Below are 22509 nucleotides of genomic sequence, written 5' to 3' on the forward strand. Positions count from 1 at the left end.
GGGCACATAGGTTGTTTCCAATATTTTTCAATTACAAACATTGCTGCAGTGAGGAACCTTGTTATATATGTATTTACATACTGTTGGAGGGGTATCTTCAGAGTAGATTCCTAGGAGTGGGACAGCTGAGTCAAAAGATAAGTACAGGGACTTACCTGGTGGCTCAGTGGTTAAGAATCCGCCTCCCAATGCAGGGGACATGGGTTTGATCCCTGGTCCGGGAAGATCCCACATGTCGCAGAGCAACTAAGCCCATCCGCCACAACTACTGAGCCTGTGCTCTAGAGCCTGCGAGCCACAACTACTGAGCCCGCGTGCTGCAACTACTGAAGCCTGCACACCTAGAGCCCGTGCTCCGCAACAAGAGGAGCCACCGCAATGAAGAGTAGCCCCCGCTCACCGCAACCGGAGAAAGCCCGTGCACAGCAACGAAGACCCAATGCAGCCAAAAATAAAAAATAAATTTATTTTTAAAAAATTAAAAAAAAAAGATAAGTGCATATATAGTTTTTTGGGTTTTTTTTTTTTTGATGTGGACCATTTTTTAAAGTCTTCATTGAACTTGTTACAACATTGCCTCTGTTCCATGTTTTTGGTTTTTTGGCCCAGTGGTATGTGGGATCCCAGGTCCCCGACCAGGGATCAAACCCACACCCCCTGCATTGGAAGGCAGAGTCCCAACCACTGGACTGCCAGGGAAGTCCCCATTTGTTCTGTAGATTCTGCCACATTCTGAATTTTGCTGAGACATCTCCATCTGTCACTTTACAAGCTCCTTGTCCCCCTGCATCTAACGTAATAGATAATTAGATCGAGAAGTGTGACCTGTACTCTGTGCCATGGTGACCTGTACTCTGTGCCATTCATTGGACAATTTCCACAGGGACTGTTCCCCAAATGGCAGGCAGAACTCTCCCATCTTGAGTTTCCTAGTCCCATGTCTTTGTGTTTCTCAGGTGTGTCTGTCTAAGGATTTATCCTTACATTTATAAAAAATCTTTATTTTAATTTTCATCTGGGCTATTTCAGTTTTCATCTGGGCATTTTTCCAGCTAGGTCTTTAGAGGTCAGCACTGTGTATTGCAGTGGTTTATTGAGCTCCTACTACAAGACAGTATTGCATAATGATTAAAAGTGTGGGCTCTGGAGCAAAACTGCCTATTTATTGTATGTGTCCTTTGATAAATTATTAATCTCTCTAGACTTCAATTCCTAATCTGCAGAATGGGAATAATAATAGTATCTCACAGAGTTCTGAGGATTAGATGATTTAAATATAGAATGTTAACTGGTTCATAGTAATGATATACCATTATTAACCATGTGCCAATCACTTTCCTAGTCACATACAGATATATACTGAGCACTTACTATGACTTTTTTTTTACACTACTGATTTTTTAAATTAATTTATTTTTGGCTGCATTGGGTCTTTGTTGCTGCGTGCAGGCTTCCTCTAGTTGCAGCGAGCAGGGGCTACTCTTCGTTGCGGTGCGTGGGCTTCTCATTGAGGTGGCTTCTCTTGTGGCAGACCACGGGCTCTAGGCACACAGGCTTCAGTAGTTGTGGGAAGATCTCACATACCGCAGAGCAGCTAAGCCCGTGTGCCACAACTACTGAAGCCTGCGCACCTACGGCCTGTGCTCCGCAGCAAGAGAAGCCACTGCAATGAGAAGCCCGCGCACCGCAACGAAGAGTAGCCCCTGCTCGCTGCAACTAGAGGAAGCCTGCGCTCAGCAACAAAGACCCAATGCAGCCAAAAATAAATAAATAAATAAATAAAATAAAAATAGCAACCTTGCCTCACCTGCTAACGTTCCTTATCTCCTCCTTTGTTTCCATAACACTTACCATCTGACATTACTATATAGTTTATTTAATGTCTTTCCCTATACTAGGGCAGAAAGTTTTTTAGTTGCTGAATTTCCAGATCCTAGAACAGTGCCAGGCAAATAACAGGCATTTTAAATATTTATTGAATGAACGAATTAGTCATTTGAAGTGTTGTGGAAAATGCTCTGATAGGAAGCCAGACTGGCAGCAAGAGTACCTGTTAAAAGTAATTCAGAAGATGATGGTCTAAGTCACTGGAGATGAAAAGTAGACCAATGTAAGAGCTTTTTAGAAGGTGGACTGGAGGTGGCTAGTACTGGGTTTTATATTTAAGGATGAGAGAAGAAAGGAGAGTGAGTGTAGGAAATCATCAGCTTGGTGTATGGTGGTGTCACTCACTGAGATGCAGAACTTAAGAGCAAATTTTGGTGTGGGAGGGAAGGGGTATGTGAAGAGGAAACTGATTAGTTCCAATTTGAACATACTGATATTCAGGAGTCAGTGGGACATTCAGGAGCGGTTGTTCCAGTTGAGAGATGAATATTACATTCTGGAGCTCCAGAGTGCCATCTGGCCTGGAGACCCAGGTTTTGGAAGTGAGCAGCCCATGTAATGAAAGTCTTGGAAGTGGGTAAGATCTCCCTGGGACAGAATTTAGGAAAGAATCCTGAGGAGCACTAACATTTATAAAGGACAGATGTTTAATTTCATTTATTCCTAATAATTATTCTGTAGAGGTAAGTAATATTATCATTTATGTTTTACTTGAGAAACCCGAAGCTTAGAAAATTAGAAGCTAATCAGTTTGAAGCTGAGATTCAAACTTTGTGTCTATGAGCCTCCAAAATCAGTGCTCCTTTGTGTATCTCAAAGCATTTTATATACCCAGCTCTTGAGAGTAAACCTTCTCCGGCCTGGCCCCCGCCCCTCGTATTTGACGATAATTTTGGAAAGTTATGTAATGGGAAAAGCCTTGCTTGACGTGTCTTGTCACAGCTCTGGCACTTAACTCTTGTATTACTTTGAGATGTTGTACATATCCCTACAACCTGTATTTCAGGGTTGAAGTGAAAATACTTTTCGATCACTCAGTGCTTTTTACATTCTTTTTTTTTTTTTTTTTTTGCCCGCGCCATGTGGCATGCGGCATGTGGGATGTGGGATCTTAGTTCCCTGACCAGGGATCAAACCCGTGTTTCCTGCATTGGGAGCGCGGAGTCTTATCCGCTGGACCACCAGGGAAGTCCCGAAGCTATGCATTAATAACAATACACGGATCCTTGTTACATTTTTATCCAGTGATGGGCTGGGTTATATACTGTCAAAAGGTTTCTGCCTTTCAGCTTATATCAATTAACGAGAGTACTTAACCAGCTATGTTTGTAAACAATATTTCCTTGTGATCTGCTGAAGTCAATCGTATTTTTAAGCATTTACAACTTCACCGGGTCAACAAGAGAGAGACTCACCACCGCAGAGGGCGGGGCTGGAGGTGGGACTATCGTCAGTACAGGTTCCTTTCCATGACAACGGTTGCTATGGTGACTACTGCGCCTTCCCATTGGTCACTGCCAAGCATATTGCCTTTCCCCTGGCGGACGTCATTGGCTAGCGTTCTGCTGTGCGCAGGCGTAGGGCTCTCGGGGGCCGTAAGTGAAGTGTCGCAAAGCAGAAGGAAGGCGGGAGTCCTGTTTGCAAACACTGAGGAAACCGAGGCTGTGGAGGACGGTATGGCGGATGCTCCGTGGGCCGAGATTCGTGAGAAATTCCACGCTGCGCTAGCCTTGTCTCGGGTAGAATTGCATAAAAACCCGGAAAAGGAACCGTACAAATCCAAATACAGCGCCCGGGCGCTGCTGGAAGAGGTCAAGGCTCTGTTGGGCCCTGCGCCTGAAGACGAGGATGAGCGACCTCAGGCCGATGACAGCTTGGGCGCAGGGGACCACGCCTTGGGACTGCCGGCTGAATTGGTGGAGGCCGAGGGGCCCGTCGCCCAGGGGGCAGTGAGGCGGGCGGTTATTGAGTTCCATCTCGGGGTGAACCACATCGACACGGAGGAGCTGTCGGCGGGGGAGGAGCATCTGGTGAAATGCCTGAGGCTACTGCGCAAGTACCGACTGTCGCACGACTGCGTCTCACTCTACATCCAGGCTCAGGTGAGAGCGAGCCCGGCCCTGGTGTTGGCTGGAGGCTAGTGGGTGGCGAGGGGCCCCAACTCTTGCCGAGACCAAAGGCAAACGTATAAGACACGATTTGTCCCCACGTTTTCGCACTTTTGTGATAAGCGGCTTCCAAACTCCCTCTCCACCCTCTTCGCACACTCCACCAGCATTACTTAATTGCTTTGCGTAGTCGTGGTCAACGCGTTGGTTTCCCGAGACCCTCCAACTCTCCACTATTCCAAATCCTGTTCATTCTGTTAAGAAAAATCCAAGGTAATTTACTTCTTAATTTAAGGTCTCAAGGAAATTGTAAAGAATGACCAGAGTACATTCTTAATTTGAAACAAAGTATCTAAAATCTTACGTTTCTGTTCTTGCCGTAGTCATTCGTTTGCTTCCCAGGGAATTCCTGCCTGTTCTTCAAAACCGATCTCAAGACTCACCTGATACTTGTATATAACTTTCTTTGGATCATTTTGTTCTTAACTGACCTCTTCCTCCTACCTTTGAATTCTTAAAATACTTGTTTCCTATTTATATGGTGCTTGGTTTATTAAGAAATAAGTCTGACATTGTGGTCAGGAACATAACAGTTCAGAATACAAATATGTATGAACTTTTTTTTTAAGTTATTTATGTATATTTAATTTATTTACTTATTTATTTTTTGGCTGCGTTGGGTGTTTGTTGCTATGCGCGGGCTTTCTCCAGTTTCAGAGAGCGGGGGCTACGCTTCACTACGGTGCACGGGCTTCTCAATGCGGTGGCTTCTCTTGTTGTGGAGCACCGGCTCTGTAGTTGTGGCACGCAGGCTCAGTAGTTGTGGCTCACGGCCTCTAGAGCGCAGGCTCAGTAGTTATGGCTTACGGGCTTAGCTGCTCCACAGCATGTGGGATCTTCCTGGGCCAGAGCTCGAACCTGTGTCCCCTGCATTGGCAGGTGGATTCTTAACGACTGTGCCACCAGGGAAGCCCTTGTATGAACTTCTTGTGTCAGGTACTTTGCTTAAGTAAGCTCACAAACCCTTACATTCAGTAGTTCAAGTTCCTAGGATGTGTGATCCAGGGAACATTTACCACAATTGATCTTATGGTGAGTAGGTCTCAAAGAAAAACTTCAGAATTAAAAAGGAAATTGTATAGGTTATATTCTGTTATCATGGCCCAATTAAATGAAAAGTTACACATATAACAGGAACTATATGTCTTTTTGCTCACTATTTGTAATCTCAGTCCCTGGCACATAATAGGCCCATTCTAAATATTTGTTGAGTGGATGAATGATCTAATGAAATCCATAAGATATTGAATTCAAACAAAATCTCAGTTATTTGAAATTTTCTTCAACCATTTGGCTGCCTAAAATCTTAATGAACATTAAAAAAAAGTACTTCAATATCTCAAAAATTGAATTAGAAACCTTCCTTAATGTAATATAGGATCTCCAGTATTTGCTGTATTTTATTGATTTTAATATGCATGTTCTTAAATATATTAATATCTCTGAAATCAGGATCCATCTTACAGCTGATTGATTTTGTGTCATAATTTTCTTGGCAGTGTTTTCTTGTTGATACATAAAATAATTGTGTCTTAAAACTTGTGACATCGTACGCTCAATGAATTACAGTATTTTGAACAGTAAGCCTTTTCTGAAGGGTGAATTATTAGAGATATTTTTACTAAAACCAGGAACAAAACCTTGATTAGATGTTCTGGCCGTTGCAATAGTATAGAAAGCAAATAAGAATATCAGTCTTTAAAAATAAAAATCATCTTTTTTTTTTTTTTTTTTTTTGGTGGTACGCGGGCCTCTCACTGTTGCGGCCTCTCCCGTTGCGGAGCACAGGCTCCAGATGTGCAGGCTCAGCGGCCATGGCTCACGGGCCCAGCCGCTCTGTGGCATGTGGGATCTTCCCGGACCGGGGCACGAACCCGTGTCCCCTGCATCGGCGGGTGGACTCTCAACCACTGTGCCACCAGGGAAGCCCCCAAAATCATCATTTTTATATGTGATCCTTATATACCTAAAAAACCTAAAGTCATCAACTGTAAAAGTCTTAGAACTATCAGTCTGATAAAACAGGAGGATATAAGGTAAATATATAATATCAGTAATATTCTATATATAAGCAAGAACTTGTTAAAATATTATTTTTAGAAATTGCATTTACAAAGAGAGTATTGGGGTAATAGAACTGATAATCTTAAAAGGAATGATATACCATGTTCCTAGGTGGCAAGATTAAACATATCATTTTCCTGATGTTCATTTATAGGTCTGATGCAATTCCTGCTGAAATCACAATAGGCTTTCTTTTTTCTTAGAACTGGACAAAATGAATATGTTTATCTGAAAGAATAAAGAAAAGTGAATATAAAAATATGAAAAGAAAAGTAATGCACTGGAACTAGCCTGGGAGGTACAACAGTAGTATTTTAATTAGATTGGGCTTATGCTAGTCTGTTTCTGAACTCTACTGTTCAGTTGATCTGTTTATTCCAATGGCATTACCACTCTATAGCATTTTATTACGTTTAATATTTGCTATATATGATGAGAGATTTGACCTCACTACTAATAAAGCAAACTGAAAGAATGAGATAGAAAAATTGTATCACATTGGCAGAAATTATTAAAGATATTGGTTACGTTTATTGTTGGAGAAACAATGAGGAGATGGATACTGCCCATTAGCATTATCGCTAGTGGAAATATAAATTCATAGAACTTTCTGGAGATCAGTAGGTATCAAAACTCTTGAGTCAAGACTGACTTAGGGCTTCCCTGGTGTCGCAGTGATTAAGAATCCGCCTGTCAATGCAGGGGATACGGGTTTGAGCCCTGGTCCTTGAAGACCCCACATGCCACAGAGCAGCTAAGCCTGTGCGCCACAACTACTGAGCCTGCGCTCTAGAGCCCGTGAGCCACAACTACTGAGCCCACGAGCCACAACTACTGAAGCCCGCGCTCCTAGAGCCCGTGCTCCGCAACGAGAGAAGCCACCACAATGAGAGGCCCATGCACCGCAACAAAGAGTAGACCCCGCTTGCTGCAACTAGAGAAAGCCCACGCGCAGCAATGAAGACCCAATGCAGCCAAAAATAAATAAATAAAATAAGTAGTTAAAAAAAAAAAGACTTAAAAATTCCACATCAATATTCTAAAATAATATTGAGACAGGTATGCAAAGGTAGGTTAACATGGATGTTTGTCACAGCATTGTTAGTTTCAAAAAAAGAATAAATTAAACATTAGTGAGATCTATAGTTAAATAAATACTGGTACATCCATACAGAAGAACAATATACAGCCATTAGAAATAATGATTTATACTTGTTAACCAAAACTATCAATACTAAGAGGAGAGGGAAGACTAAAAGGCATGTTTGGAATTACATAGAGTGATTCTATTTTGGCAAAAGACTACCTGTGTGTGTGTATGTATGTGTAGGAAAAAGTTTGAAAGTATCAGTCCATGGGAATTTGTGATATTCTGACTCTTTTGTCTCAATCTGGTGTCTCCTTCCTGGGAAACTACAGATATACAGGACCTGGACTCACATTAGATTATCAAGGGAGACTGTCCCCGTCTACCTTCCCCAGAAGAAGGGGGCCTTAGGAATGGTTTTTATCTGGTTTTCCTTCTAATTTGTGCTATCAGCAATATACACTTGCATTTCCTGAGTGAAATTTAACTTGACAAATTAGTAGATTATTCTCCCCACTGCCAGGATACATATATATAAGGAGGGCGGTTTTTGTGTGTTTATAGCTTTATTGAGGTACAGTTGATGTACAGTAGACTGCACATATCTAAAGTATACAATTTGATGAACTTTGACATCTTTATATTCTCATGAAACAGTTACTGCAATCAAGGTAATGAACATATCCATCACCACTAAAAGTTTCCTTGTGTCCCTTTGTAATTCCTCTCTCCTTTATTCTCTCTCCCTTCTCCTTGCCCTCCTCCACCACATTTTCTAGAATTTCATAATGGAATCATATGGTGTATACTCTTCTTCTGGTCTGACTTCTTTCAATCCGCATCATTATTTCATTGCTGCATCTGAGATGATTTTTTTTCTTCCTTTTTTAGTCTGTTAATATGGTGAATTACATTGATTGATTTTCCAATGTTAAACCAACCTTTCTTTCCTGTGATAAACTCCACTTGGAGTTTTTGCCAAGCCAAACGAATAAAATATTACTCTTTTATATATTGTTGGACTGGATTTGCTAAAATTTTGTTAATATTTTTTGTCTCTTTGTTCATGAAGGATATCAGTCTGTAGTTTTCTTGTTGTGTCTTTGGTTTAGTATGAGATGGGAAGTGTTCTTTCCTCTTTGCTTTTCTTGATGAATTTGTGTAGAGTTGGTATTATTTTTTCCTTACATTTTTGGTAGAATTCACCAGTAGTACTTTTTTAGCAGTTTTTGTTTTATATTTATTTTTTTCCTTACCTATTCTGTTATCCCAAGGGCAAGAACATGATGTTGCTTTGTGAATGATACAGTACTTTCTGATGTATTATGGGATTTATATTGTAAAAATAATTCATGTAGAATGTCAAAAGCAGTCACCTATGTAGAGTAAACACTGAAAAAAACATTAACACTATTAATTTTGAAAAATCAAATCAGTTCTAGATCCCTTGCATGGTCCTTAACTTCAGGACCTCAATAGGTTATGGTTAAAAAAAGCCTTTAGTCGTTTGTAGACACACTCTAGGGTCTCTACTTGATTTAAGATTTATCACACACCAGAGTTGTTGCTTTCTGTGGCACAGCCTACCCTGGATCTAGCAGCCTAAATGCATCACCATCCCGTCAAAATAGAGTAAATGTGGCTAACCAGTTCCTGGTAGTGGGTGTGTCGCTAATCTGTCTAGGCTAGGTACAGTCTGCTGGGGTTGTGCTGGTGTCATGGCCAAATGGAGTATCTCAAGGACTGTTGTCAGAGGAAAAATAAGCTGACCTAGGGAGTGAGAAAAGTTGACTTGTGGATTCATTTCTAAATTCAAGAAATGAATATTAAGGGAGATTATATTCTCTGAGGCTAGGTGGGCAGAATAATCGGTAAATTAGTAGTGGGCCAGAGCCCTTTAAGCTTCCCCAGGGTACCGCAAAGGATTGCATAAGTAATATAGAGGAGAGAACTGCCCAATCTCAGTAATTTATCACTGACCTACCTGCAGTCCTAGACACTGAGAACTGATCAAGTCACTTAAAAAAAATTATAGAATAGGTATATTACGTGAAGCCATGAGACCAGAGGTCTGTGTTTCAGGGCAGTGATCATGTCACCTTTAAACTGTAGGGTTTCTAAACATGTTTTTTTGTGTCATGTACCCCTTTTGCAATCTACTGAAGCCTGTATTTCATGAAACAGAATAATGATTTTAAATGTATAAAATAAAATGTAGGGGTTATAAAAGAAACCAATAACATAGAAGTTACTAAAATATTTTTTAAAACAAATGTATGATATAGTGATACATGAGCTTCCTTATTAACACATTAAATAACATCTGTGTCTAATAACTTCCATAATTTTAAAGTACTAATGAATATAAATGGTATTTTGAGATATCTGCAAGCTATAATATGAAGATTTTTTTCACTTCTATAGGCCACAGAAATCCCAGGTACTGTAATACTGTTTCGTAGGACATAGTGAAAATAAGTTTGTAATAGTTCTCCATCTACATTCATAGACTCTGAATTCTCTTCATGGGTAACTTGTGGGTCCTTGGGCCCAGGTTAAGAATTTGCTTTAAAAACTTTGTTTTCCTTATTCTGTTCCCTTCCCTAGGGAGGTAAGCAAAAGATGTTGGAAGCCCAGCCTCAGAGGTATCCCTGTGCCTGAAAGCCTGTCACAAGCGTTGGGAGGCAGAGTAACCCGTCTAAAGGGGAGCTAGTCTTGAATTCTGACCATGTAAACAGGCCTGATTTTCCCTATACAGAGTCTGATAAAAAGAGTCCTGTGGCAGGGGAAAAACTGGCTTAGTTTTTAAAATGTAACATTGTACCCCTAAATGTAGCAGATTGAAACAACAAACTTTTATTATAACAGGAATCCAGGCATGGCTTAGCTAGTTGCTTCTGGCTCAAGGTCTCTCATCAGATTGTTGGCCTGCTTGGGACTGCACTTGAAGGCTCAGCTTGGGGAGAACCTGCTTACAAGCTCACTCATGTGGTTGTTGGCAGGATTCAGTTTCTTACAGGTTGTTGGTCTGAGGGGCCTCGACTCCTTGCTGGCTGTTGACCTCCCAGACCATGTGAGTCTATCCATAGGGTGGCTCAGAGTATGGCATTTGGCTTCCCTCAGAGAGTACAAGCAAGAGGGAGCACCCAAAATGGAACCACAGTGTTTTGTAACCTGATGTTGGAAGAGATCTTCTATCACTTTTGCCATATTCTATTTGTTAGAAGCAAGTCACTAAATCCAGCCCAGACTTAAGGGGAAGAGATTATACCGGGCATGAGCACCAGGAGGCAGGAATCACCAGGGAATCCATCTTAGTGGCTGCCTCCCACGACATAAGGACAGTAGTATTATGAATAATTAATTCATGGTTAATCAGACTGTGGTATTGATACTATCTGATAGGTAAGTATTGACTTTGAAACTATGAAAACTACTTCATTGGAAGATTTATATTGTCATTATTTGTCTTTATTTTCCAGAATAACCTGGGTATCTTGTGGTCTGAAAGAGAAGAAATTGAAACTGCACAAGCTTATCTAGAATCATCAGAAGCTCTATATAATCAGTATATGAAAGAGGTATGTTGCATGTCAGATAAATTTTAATCTTTTTTTAAAAAAAAATATTTGTTTGGCTGCACTGGGTCTTAGTTGTGGCACGTGGGATCTTCATTGCAGTGTGCGGGAACTTCTGGTTGCGGCGTGTGGGATCTAGTTCCCTGACCAGGGATCCAACCTGGGCCCCCTGCATTGGGAGCCTGTAGTCTTAACCGCTGGACCACCAGGGAAGTCCCTAAATTTTAATCTTTGATTGAAACTAGTCAAGAATTGACATTAAGAATTCCTCACTCATAATATTGGAATATGACTTTTCAGTATACTTTGGGACCTCTCTATAGAGCTGTCTAGGTGGTCATCTAATAGCTGAAATTATTTTATATTAAAAACTTCAGAGTTCTTAAAAATAACCCTTGGATAAGGTCTAATGGCAGCCTTAATCCAAATATAATTGTGTAAGAAATATTATTCTAATATCCTAAAATACTGATATTTGCATGTTTTCATCTATAATCTAAAATTTCTGTTTTGATTTCCACTGAGGATAGCAGTGCTTAAAGGAAGGCAAACAACTACCTAAGCAAAATATATGAAATATTGGAGGCACTGGTTCTCAAATTTCAGCATGCATCAGAATCACCTGGAGGACTTGTTAACACACAATGCTCATCCCCAGACTCTGATTCAGTAGGTCTGGGTTGGGACTTGAGAATTTGCATTTTTAACAAGGTGCCAGGTGCTGCTGCTAGTTTGAGTACTGCACTTTGAGAACCACTGCTTCAGGGCAGTGATTTTCAATAACTTTTTTTTTTTTTTAACTGTAAAACCCTTCTGAAATACAGTATGTAAAAACTGATTGAGGTACTCTGGTTAAACAGGTCAGAAGAACCCTGAGCCCAATCCACTACAGATACCTTCTTCCCTCCCCATTGTGGTAGTACAAAAGAGATGCTGTAGAACTTCTAGGGCTCTGGAGAGCCGAGATTGAAAACTTTTACTTTAGAGGGTCACGGTCCTACAAAGGTGAACTTTGTAACACCACTGTGTTACCGTTCATTTCCTTAGTAAATTTTACCTACCACTTGGCAACCTGGAGGAGGCTATACATGTTTGGGGGCAAGGAGGTAGATAGGAAATCTCTGTACCTTCCACTCAGCTCTGCTGTGAACCTAACACTGCTCTAAAAAATGAAGTCTATTAAAAAAAAACTTGGCAGTCTTCTAAAATTAAAATGGATTTAGTTAATTTTGTTTTGAGGCTATGTGTAGCACTTCTTTCTTTTTTTTAATATTTATTTTTGGCGCTTTGGGTCCTCGTTGCTGCATGTGGGCTTTCTCTAGTTGTGATGAGCGGGGTCTACTCTTCGTTGCAGCGCGCAGGCTTCTCATTGCAGTGGCTTCTCTTGTTGCGGAGCATGGGCTCTAAGCACGCAGGCTTCAGTGGTTGTGGCACACAGGCTCTAGAGCGCAGGCTCAGTAGTTGTGGCACACGGGCTTAGTTGCTCCACGGCATGTGGGATCTTCCCAGACGAGGGCTAGAACCTGTGTCTCTGGCATTGGTAGGCGGATTCTTAACCACTGCGCCACCAGGGAAGTCCCAAGCACGTCTTTAAATAACCAGATATTTTGAGGTTTTTCAAGCCCACGGTTAAGAATCAATGTCTTATCAAGTTCACCAGTGATTTATACTTTGCCAAATTTAGTGGTAAATTCTTAGTCCTCATCTTATTTGACCTATCGGTAGCATTTGGCATAGTTGATCAATCTAGCCTCTGGCTCAGTTGATTAGTCTCTCTTCCTTGACATACTTTTTAAGTTTAGCTGCTGCTTGTCTGTTTTTCCTTCTTTTCAGTCCTTGTTGCATCCTCCTTATATCCCCAACCTTTGAACAGTGGGGTACCCAGAGTTCAGTGTTTCGATGTCTTCTCTTTCCATCTGCATTCATTCCCTTGTTCTAAATATCATCTCTGTGCTGATGACTCCCAAATTATATCCGCAGTCTGTACCTCTCTAATTGCAGACTTGTCTGTCCAACTGCTGATTTGGCACTTGTACTTTTTATGGGGTAGGTATCTCTAAAACTACTAACACTGAGTTTCTGATAGCCTTCCTCTCCCTACCTTGCTTGCTATAAACACCAGCTTCTTTCTTCAGTTGTTGAGGCCTAAAACCTTGGAGATGCCTCTTCTCCTCACACTATCTAATACGTCAGCAAATTCTGTTGGTTTCACTTTTAAATTCTGTCTAGAATCAGACCACTGCTGTCACCATCATCTCTTGTTGTAGTCTCCTAGTTGGTCTTCCTGCTGTCATACCCCCTTCAGTTCAAAGGTATATTAGACCACATCACTCCTTTCCTCAAAATTTTCAGTGGTTTTCCCATCTTACTCAGACTCCAAAGACCCTTGAAGACCGGCAAGTTCGGCAAGTTCATTTTCTGATCTGGCTACTATTACTTCTCTGATTTCATCTACTATTCTCCCCTGTCTTGTTCTGTTCTAGCTATACTGGCCATCTTGTTCTAAAACACAGCAGACAAGCTCCCAACTCAGGGCCTTTGCCTTTCTCTGTTTCCTCTGCTAATGCCACTCTTCCCCTAGATATCTACCTGGGTCATTCCCTCATTTCTTTCAGATTTTTTTTAAAATAAATTTATTTGTTTATTTTTGGCTGCGTTGGGTCTTCATTGCTGCGCGTGTGGGCTTTCTCTAGTTGTGGAGAGCGGGGGCTACTCTTCGTTGAGGTGCACACGGGCTTCAGTAGATGTGATCGCAGGCTCTAGAGCGCAGGCGCACGGGCTTAGTTGCTCCGCGGCATGTGGGATCTTTCTGGACCAGGGCTCGAACCCATGTCCCCTGCATTGGCAGGCGGATTCTTAACCACTGCGCCACCAGGGAAGCCCCATTTCTTTTAGATTTTGACTCAGACATCTCCCATCTAGTGAGGACTCGTTGGCCACTCATCTGACACTGTAGACCACCCCTCCGCAGCACTTCCTATCCTATCCCCCTTTCCTGCTGTTTTTGCTTTGCACTTATCACTAACATATTCATTTTAATGATTTATTTATCACCCATCTTCAGTACTGGAAAGATAAGCTCCAGGACAACAAGGATATTTTTACTATTATATTCACTGCAGCATCTAGAACAGTATCTATTTCTTGATAACGAATGATATTCTGCCTTGTTCATCCAGATCACCCAAAAAAAGAACAGTGTTACTACCGTGTGAATGCTTGAATGAATTTAATGGAGGGTTTCAGTTTTAAAATATGTAAGGTAGTGTTCAGTTGGAGAAGTTTAATTGCTTATATGGTTTTCTGCTTGTTTGGTATCAGTCAATAATTAATAATTCTGAATAAAAATATTTTTAATATTTCATAAATTATTGACCTAATGGTGGCAGAAGTTAGAATGTCATTTTTAAAAATCTATAGATACAAAATGTAGTTCTAGATAAAGGAGAGATCTAAACAGAGTGGAGACTCACTGAATTTGAAGATAGGAAACCTGGGATTTCTAGTTTGACTTTGGTTGTAACGAACTGACTTGGGAGAATTCAAATTTTCTGTGCCACCTATTCCTCATTTGTAAGATGGGGATACCCCTCCTGTCTCAACAATACAGAAGTGTTACGGGGATCAGATAATAAAGTAGTTAATGCAGAGTCACTAAAAATACACTATCTAATAATTGCAGAATGGTTAAATAAATTACGATACTCTTAGCAAGGGAATGTGATATAACCATTAAAATGATAAATATTTAGATCATCAATACATGGAAAAGGTATATAATATGTACACCTTGATTACAACTATATTAACATTTTTCCTGGTAAGGCCCTGCAAAGATGAACTAGATGATATAAAACTAACTAACATTTTAGTTTCATAAAACTAACATTTTAGTTTTAGACGATGTAACTAATAAAAACTAGTATTTATTGAGTGCTTAAGCAGGCTACATTTTATTCTCACAACAATACTATGAAAGAGGTACTGTTATTCTCATTTATAGGTAAGGAGTTTGTGATTCAATGAGGTTAGCATATACTATGTGACACAATCAGAATTTAAATATGGTTCATCTGACCCCAAACTTTGGTTCTTTCTACTCTACCATGCTACCTTCCAAGGTAATATTATAGTTAAATATTTAGTGTATTAAAGGGATTCTTTTTCTCCATAAAATTGCTCAAATATAGAATAATAAAAAAGAAAATGTAGTTGTGAAGAGTTATTTATTAGTAGGTTTTGGGTGGGGGGGTGGTAAAGAGACACAATCTTATAAGCCAGAGGGATTTTAAACATTGATTCATTCATTTATTGTCAGATTTGAGATATACTTGATGTATATACTACTGTGTACGTTTAAGATGTACAGTGTGATGATTTGATTCACAGATACATTGCAAATGATTACCATAACAGGGTTAGTTAACACCTCCATCACCTCACATAATTACCTTTTTTTTTGTTTTTGTTTTTGTGATGAGAATATTTAAGATTTACTATCTTAGCAACTTTTTTTTTTTCAGGTTTTAAAACTTTTTATTTGCATATTAAAAAAATTGTGCATTCCAATAATTAAAATCATTTGAACAACAACAACAAAAAATGGCACTGATTAAACTGCATTTTACAGCCCGCAGGACACCCTGGACCAGCTTGCTCTTTACTCTAGATTTCACTGTCGTCCCACCCAGCCTCCTTCACCAACATACAAGTTCTTTTCCTTCCCTGCCAGCCAGACAGGCGGATGGGAAGCAGGCGCGGCCTTCGTTGTCAGTAGTTCTCCATTCTTTGATGTGAAAAAGGGCAGCACAGTCATTTAAACTTGATCCAACCTCTTTGCATCTTACAAAGTTAAACAGCTAAAAGAAGTAAAATAAGAAGGCAATGCTCGTGGAATGTACAGTGCATATTGGCGGCGCACGCCTCATTACGACTCGCCTGCTTGCTTCTCCTGTTCAGTCGTTTCTTGTGAAGGCAGTGGATTTTTCTCTTTCGTTTCTGTTTTCTTCAGTTTCGACTTATCGAATTTCTCAATCTCAGCCATATCGGGTTTGTCAGACATGGCTGCAGAGGAAGCGGAGCGAGTTACGAGCGAACGAGGTCCGACCTGCGCAGTGGTCGCCGCCGAGTCTATCTTAGCAACTTTTGAGTATACAGTACAGTATTTTTTTTTTTAAGATTTATTACTTATTTATTTATTTTTGGCTGCATCGGATCTTAGTTGCGGCACATGGGATCTTTGTTGAGGCATGCGGGATTTTTCATTGCAGTGCACGGGCTTCTCTCTAGTTGTGGCTTGTGGGTTTTCTCTTCTCTAGTTGTGGCGTGCGGGCTCCAGGGCGCGTGGGCTCTGTAGTTGTGGCATGCAGGCTCTCTAGTTGAGGTGCACGAGCTCAGTAGTTGTGGCGTGTGGGCTTAGTTGTTCTGCGGCATGTGGGATCTTAGTTCTCTGACCAGGGATCAGACCCGTGTCCCCTGCATTGGAAGGCAGATTCTTTACCACTGGACCACCAGTGAAGTCCCTACAATACAGAAGTATTAACTGTAGTTAACATGGTGTACAATTAGATCCCCAGAACTTATTAATCTTATAACTGGAAGTTTGTACCCTTTGCCAAACATTTCCCCATTTCCCCCATCACCTCAGCCCCTGGCAACCACCGTTCTACTCTCTGTTTCTAGTTCACCTTTTTTTTTTTTTTTTTAAGATTCCACGTACAAGTGATACCATACAGTATTTGGAAGATGACCATTTTAAAAGCATTTGGCACACATTATAAAATTGCTTTCCAAAAAGACTACTAATGTATCCTTACTCCACTAGTGTATGAGAATTCTCATCTCCTTCACAACTTTTCCTTATATAGCTTTAAAAAAAAACTTTGCTAATATAGGCAGAATGGTCTCATTTTAACTCAAATTTCTTTGATTAAAGAGATTAATTTTAAAATATTATTTTCTGTTTGTATTTTCTCTTTTGAAAGTGTTCATGGTTTTTTACATTTATTTACTCATTTGTGTTTGTTTTCTTGCTAATTTTTTCTCTTTTATGTTAAATCTTTTAAAATTGAGTTATAATTGGCATATGACATATTAGTTTAAGGTGTACAACATAATGATTCAAAATATGTATATATTATGAAATGATCACCACAGTAAGTCTTGTTAATATTCATCACCACACATTTTACAATTTTTTCTTGTGAGAACTTTTAAAAGCCACTCTCTTAGCAACTTTCAGATATACAATACAGAATTAAAAAAAAATTTTATTGGAGTATAGTTGATTTACAGTGCTGTATTAGTTAGTTTCAGGTGTACAGCAAAGTGAATCAGTTATACATATGCATATATCCACTCTTTTTTAGATTGTTTTCCCATAAGGGCCATTGCAGAGTATTGAGTAGAGTTCCCTGTGCTGTACAGTAGGTCCTTATTCGTTATCTATTTTATATATAGTAGTGTGTACATGTCAATCCCAATCTTCCAATTTATCCCTTCCCCCCACTTACCCCCTGGTAACCATAAGTTTGTTTTCTACACCTGCAACTCTATTTCTGTTTTGTAGATAAGTACATTTGTACCTTTTTTTTTTTTTTTTTTGGCCGTGCCCCACGGCGTGCAGGATCTTAGCTCCTTGACCAGGGATTGAACCCATACCCACTGCAGTGGAAATGGTAGAGTCTTAACCACTGGACCCATTGCGTGCAGGATCTTAGTTCCTTGACCAGGGATTGAACCCATTCCCACTTCAGTGGAAACGGTAGAGTCTTAACCACTGGACCACCAGAGAAGTCCTTGTACCCTTTTCTTAGATTCCACATATAAACAATATCATATATTTGTCTTTCTCTGTCTGACTTACTTCACTCATTATGACAATCTCTAGGTCCATCGATGTTGATGCAAGTGGCATTATTTCGCTCCTTTTTATGGCTAATATTCCATTGTATATATGTACCACATCTTTATCCATTCATCTGTCGATGGACATTTAGGTTGGTTCCATTTCCTGGCTATTGAAAATAGTGCTGCAGTGAACACTGGGGTGCATGTATCTTTTCCAGTTTTGGTTTTCTCTGGATATGTGCCCAGGAGTGGATTGCTGGATCATACAGAATTATTAACTGTAGTCACCATGCTATACATTATATCCCCAGGCCTTATTTATTTTATAACTGGAAGTTTGAATCTTTTGACTGCCTTCATTTGCCCTTTCTGACCACCCCCCAACCTTTTCCTTCTAGAAACCACAAACCTAATCTGTTCTATGTATCTGTGAGGTTGGTTGGTTGAAGATCCCACACGTGAGATCACTGGTAGTATTTGTCTTTCCTGTCTGACTTACTTCACTTTGCATAACATCCTCAAGTTCTATCCATGTTGCAAGTGGCAAGATTTCCTTCTTCTTTTTTTTTTTTTTTTTTTTTGTGGTACGCGGGTCTCTCACTGATGTGGCCTCTCCCGTTGTGGAGCACAGGCTCTGGACGCGCAGGCTCAGCGGCCATGGCTCACGGGCCCAGCCGCTCCGCGGCATGTGGGATCTTCCCGGACCGGGGCACAAACCCGTGTCCCCTGCATCGGCAGGCGGACTCTCAACCACTGCGCCACCAGGGAAGCCCTATTTTGTTCTTTTTTATGGCTAAGTACCTTATAAATCATTTTTCAGTACAGTTTCGTGGCATGAAGTGCAACTCATATTGGGCAATTATGACCACTACTGCGCTTTCTGGGTAGCAGTCTACCAGTTTTCCTTTAAGGAACCACCCACCCCCAAGTCTCTGTCCATGTGGTTTGGTGGGGCTTCCCATGTTTCAGCTCCAACGGTGCATATGAAATTCATGCCTGGCCAATGAAAGTTCTCTCCTAGGCCAGAGTAGTTGGCCCAGGGACAGTCTTGGAAGGAAGTTGGGTGAATCAGAGTCAATGCTCATCATCCTGGGTTGTGCTAAAGTACTGGGAGAGGGGACTGCCATGCTGCTAAGCTGGCAGGATGTAAGCCTGGTGATGCGGGGTCCTGTTCATAGAAGGAGGTGCCTGAAAACCAAGAGAGGAAAGTAGATCCAAGCAGTGAAGAAAGACACAGGCCTCAGTTATTTAAGCCAATATATTTCTTTTCTTCTCCTTCTCCTCCCTCTCCCTCTCCGCTTTTGTTTTTGCTTTTGTTATTGTTGTTGTTGTTGTTTGCTTGCAAGGAGTTCCAACTAACTAGCCCAGTATGGCAGGCAGAATAATGGCCTCCCCAAGATGTCTCTGTCCTAATCATCCTAATCCTTGGAACCTGTTACCTTACATGGCCAAGGGAAATTAAGGTTGCAGATGGAATTAATGCTGCTAATCAGGTGATCTTAAAAGAGGGAGTGGCCTGGATTATCCAGGTGGGACCCATGTAATCACAAGCGTCTTTAAAAATGGAAGCCAGAGGCAGAAGGAAAGTTCAGGGTGATGTGGTGTGAGAAGGTGCGGTTTGCCTTTGCTAGCTTTGAAGATGGACTAAAGGGCCACAAGCCGAGGAATGCAGAAGCCGGAAAAGGTAAGGGAGCAGATTCTCCTCTGGAGTTTCCAGAAAGAAAGGCAGCCCTGCCAACACCTTAGTTTCAGCCCGGTGAGACCCATGTCAGACTTTAGCCTATAGAACTATAAGGGGACACATTTGGGTCATTTTAAGCCACCAAGGTTTGGGCAGTTCGTTACAGCAGCCACCAGCAGTGTGGTAACTTGTTACAGTTAAGCTGAGAAAATTAAACACCGTGCGTTCTACCCGTTGCCTCCCAACGCTGCCCTGTGAAAGCACAGCCGGTGGTTCCACACGCCCGCGGGCCAAGCCCACAGTCCTCACCGGGAATTGAGGGCTTGCGTGGGCCGCCTGGCCGGCCTCAGCCTATTTTTCCAGCCTCATGTCTCCATCAGTGCTTCTTTCAGTAGTTTCTTCAGCTAGGGTTACTCTTCTCACTTTCCTCTCCAGGCCCTTGGTGTTGAGTCTGAGTCGCCCCTCCTTTCCAGCCCTCCCCCCACCGATGATGCCTTGCTCTCCTTTCTGCCATTGTAGCACTCCGACACGCCCGTCCCTTCCTTCAGGGCTCAGCTCTCGTCGCACCTGCCCGCACAAACCCTCATTTGGGCCTGGACACTCCTGCCTAAAGCTGTGACAGTTTCAGATGTGCGAGGACAATGGTTTGTCCCCTTGGTGCTGTGTTCCTAGTCCTGGAGGGACCTGCCCAGGCTGGGCATCTGGTGCTCTCAGCACTTCCAAGCCCTGCTTCTTGGGAGAAAATGGGCTCTGAGAGGGCAAGCGATGCCCCCCAAAGCCTCCTAGCCTTCAGTCCATAGGTCTTTCCACTTTTCCCTGCGGCCTTCAGGCCCTCAGTAGAGATGTTGCACGTGTGATTGCTTGATTGTTTCCTCAACCCGGCTGGATGACTCACCAACCTCCACAGACCAGCCATCCCTGCCTGCGTTCAGCAGGGCTCCCTCCCTCAATGTCCCCAAGCTGAAACCGCAGAAATGCGTCTGGGGTAGGGGGAGCCTCCAAGAACCTCCACTTTTTTATGTCTCAGGGCAGAAAGAATCCATCAAGAGGCAAAGTGATAGAAGTGATTTATTAGAATAGGACACTTGTGAGGCTTACAAGCAGGTGAGCAAGGGAGTGCTGTACCCTGAGAACGTAGTGGGCTACAGTTTTATAATCAAAATTGGGGAGGGGGAGAAGGCCACCTTCTTCCTCGTTCTTTTTTTTTTTTTTTTGGCGGTATGCGGGCCTCTCGCTGTTGTGGCCTCTCCTGTTGCGGAGTACAGGCTGCAGACGCGCAGGCTCAGAGGCCATGGCTCACGGGCCCAGCCGCTCCAGACGCACAGGCTCAGCGGCCATGGCTCACGGGCCCAGCCACTCCGCGGCATGTAGGATCTTCCCGGACCAGGGCACGAACCCGTGTCCCCTGCATCGGCAGGCGGACTCTCAACCACTGTGCCACCAGGGAAGCCCTCTTCTTCTTTTTTTTAATGGCTGAATGATACTTCATTGTGTGTATACACATTTTCTTTATCCATTCATCCACTGACAGACACTAAGTTGTTTCCATGTTTGGCTATTGTAAATGTTGCAGTGAACATGGGGTGCAGATAACTTTTCAAGTTAGTGTTTTTGTTTCCCTTGGATAAATAAACAGAAGTGGAATTGCTGGATCACATGGTAGTTCTATTTTTAATTTTTTTTTTTGCGGTACGCGGGCCTCTCACTGTTGCGGCCCCTCCCGTTGCGGAGCACAGGCTCCGGACGCACAGGCTCAGCGGCCATGGCTCACAGGCCTAGCCGCTCCGCGGCATGTGGGATCTTCCCGGACCGGGGCACTAACCCGTGTCCCCTGCATCGGCAGGTGGACTCCCAACCACTGCGCCACTAGGGAAGCCCTATTTTTAATTTTTTGAGGAACCTCCAGTTGTTTTCTATAGTGGTGGCACCAATTTGCATTCCAACCAACAGTGCAGCAGGGTTCTCTTTTCTCCACATCCTTGTCAACACTTGTTATTTCTTGTGTTTTTAATAATAGCCATTCTAACAGGTATGAGATAATATTTCATTGTGGTTTTGATTTGCATTTCCCTGATGATTAGTGATGTTGAGCGCGCTTTCATGTGTGTGTTGGCCATCTGTATGTCTCCTTTGGAAAAATTCAGATCTTTTGCCCATGTTCTAATCAGATTTCTTTTTTTTTTTTGGCTATTGAGTTGAATGAGTTCTTTATATATTTTGGATATTAACCCCTTATTGCATATATGATTTGCACATATTTTCTTCCGTTTGATAGGTTGCCTTTTCATTTTGTTGATGGTTTCCTTTGCTGTGCAGAAGTTTTTTTTTAAATGTTTGATGTATTCCCACTTATTGATACTTTATTTATTTAACAAACATTTATAGTAGCACTTGTGGACACTGTTACAGGTGATTTACAAATTTTAACTCATTTAATTCTCACGACAACTTAAGAGGTAGATTTTTTTTTTTTTTTTCTGTATGCGGGCCTCTCACTGTTGTGGCCTCTCCTGTTGCGGAGCACAGGCTCCGGACGCACAGGCTCAATGGCCATGGCTCACAGGCCCAGCCGCTCCGTGGCATGTGGGTTCCTCCCAGACCGGGGCACAAACCCGTGTCCCCTGCATCGGCAGGCAGACTCTCAACCACTGCGCCACCAGGGAAGCCCAAGAGGTAGATATTTTTATTATTTTATAGATGAGGGAACACATGCACAAGAGATTACATGACTTGCCCAAGTCCACACACCAGTAAGTGGCAAAGCTGGGGTTACAACCTATTGTTAACGTGGTCTGACTCCATACCACACACTTTTAACCACTATATCCTACTGCCTCCCTTAGTAGTTGGACTTAGTCTAAAACACAAGTATGAAGTGCTCCTTTAAGAACTGTGTAGTGTAGCGAGGACTCCATATCTGTACCAAAATAATGATGGCAGATAAAAGAAATGTGCTGTAAGCAGAGTGCATAGACTAAGCGTTCCTATTTGCTTTGTCGGTTTAATTCACTAGACATTTATTGTTTTTACTTTGTGCCAGGTACTATGCATAATGCAGGGGAATCAAATACGAATAAAATATGGTCCTGACGCATGACAAGCTTCCCCTGGAGGAGAAAGATTGGAGCAAATCAACATGTTAATTACACCCACAAGAAATTTTAAAATGTACTTTTAGGTTTTTTTTTTTTTTTG

The 22509-nt window shown here is 41.8% G+C and overlaps 1 protein-coding gene across 3 annotated transcripts in view; it reads left to right on the top strand.

Annotated features, from left to right (window-relative positions):
- The first annotated feature begins 3486 nt into the window (after window positions 1–3486).
- The window catches only part of KIFBP (kinesin family binding protein), a 41277-nt gene continuing 22254 nt past the window's right edge, over window positions 3487–22509 (top strand). For 2 of the 3 annotated variants that reach the window (XM_060126081.1, XM_060126082.1), the window contains exons 1-2: window positions 3487–3989; window positions 10689–10787. In XM_060126081.1, the coding sequence (XP_059982064.1) occupies window positions 3564–3989; window positions 10689–10787 (525 nt within the window). In that variant the 5' untranslated portion in view covers window positions 3487–3563. Of the gene's footprint in view, window positions 3990–10688; window positions 10788–15161; window positions 15941–22509 lie in introns of those variants that run through there. The other variant, XM_060126083.1, reaches the window with a different exon arrangement.

The sequence above is a fragment of the Lagenorhynchus albirostris genome, chromosome 16 (assembly GCF_949774975.1).
Source record: "Lagenorhynchus albirostris chromosome 16, mLagAlb1.1, whole genome shotgun sequence".
Classification (NCBI taxonomy): Eukaryota; Metazoa; Chordata; class Mammalia; order Artiodactyla; family Delphinidae; genus Lagenorhynchus; species Lagenorhynchus albirostris.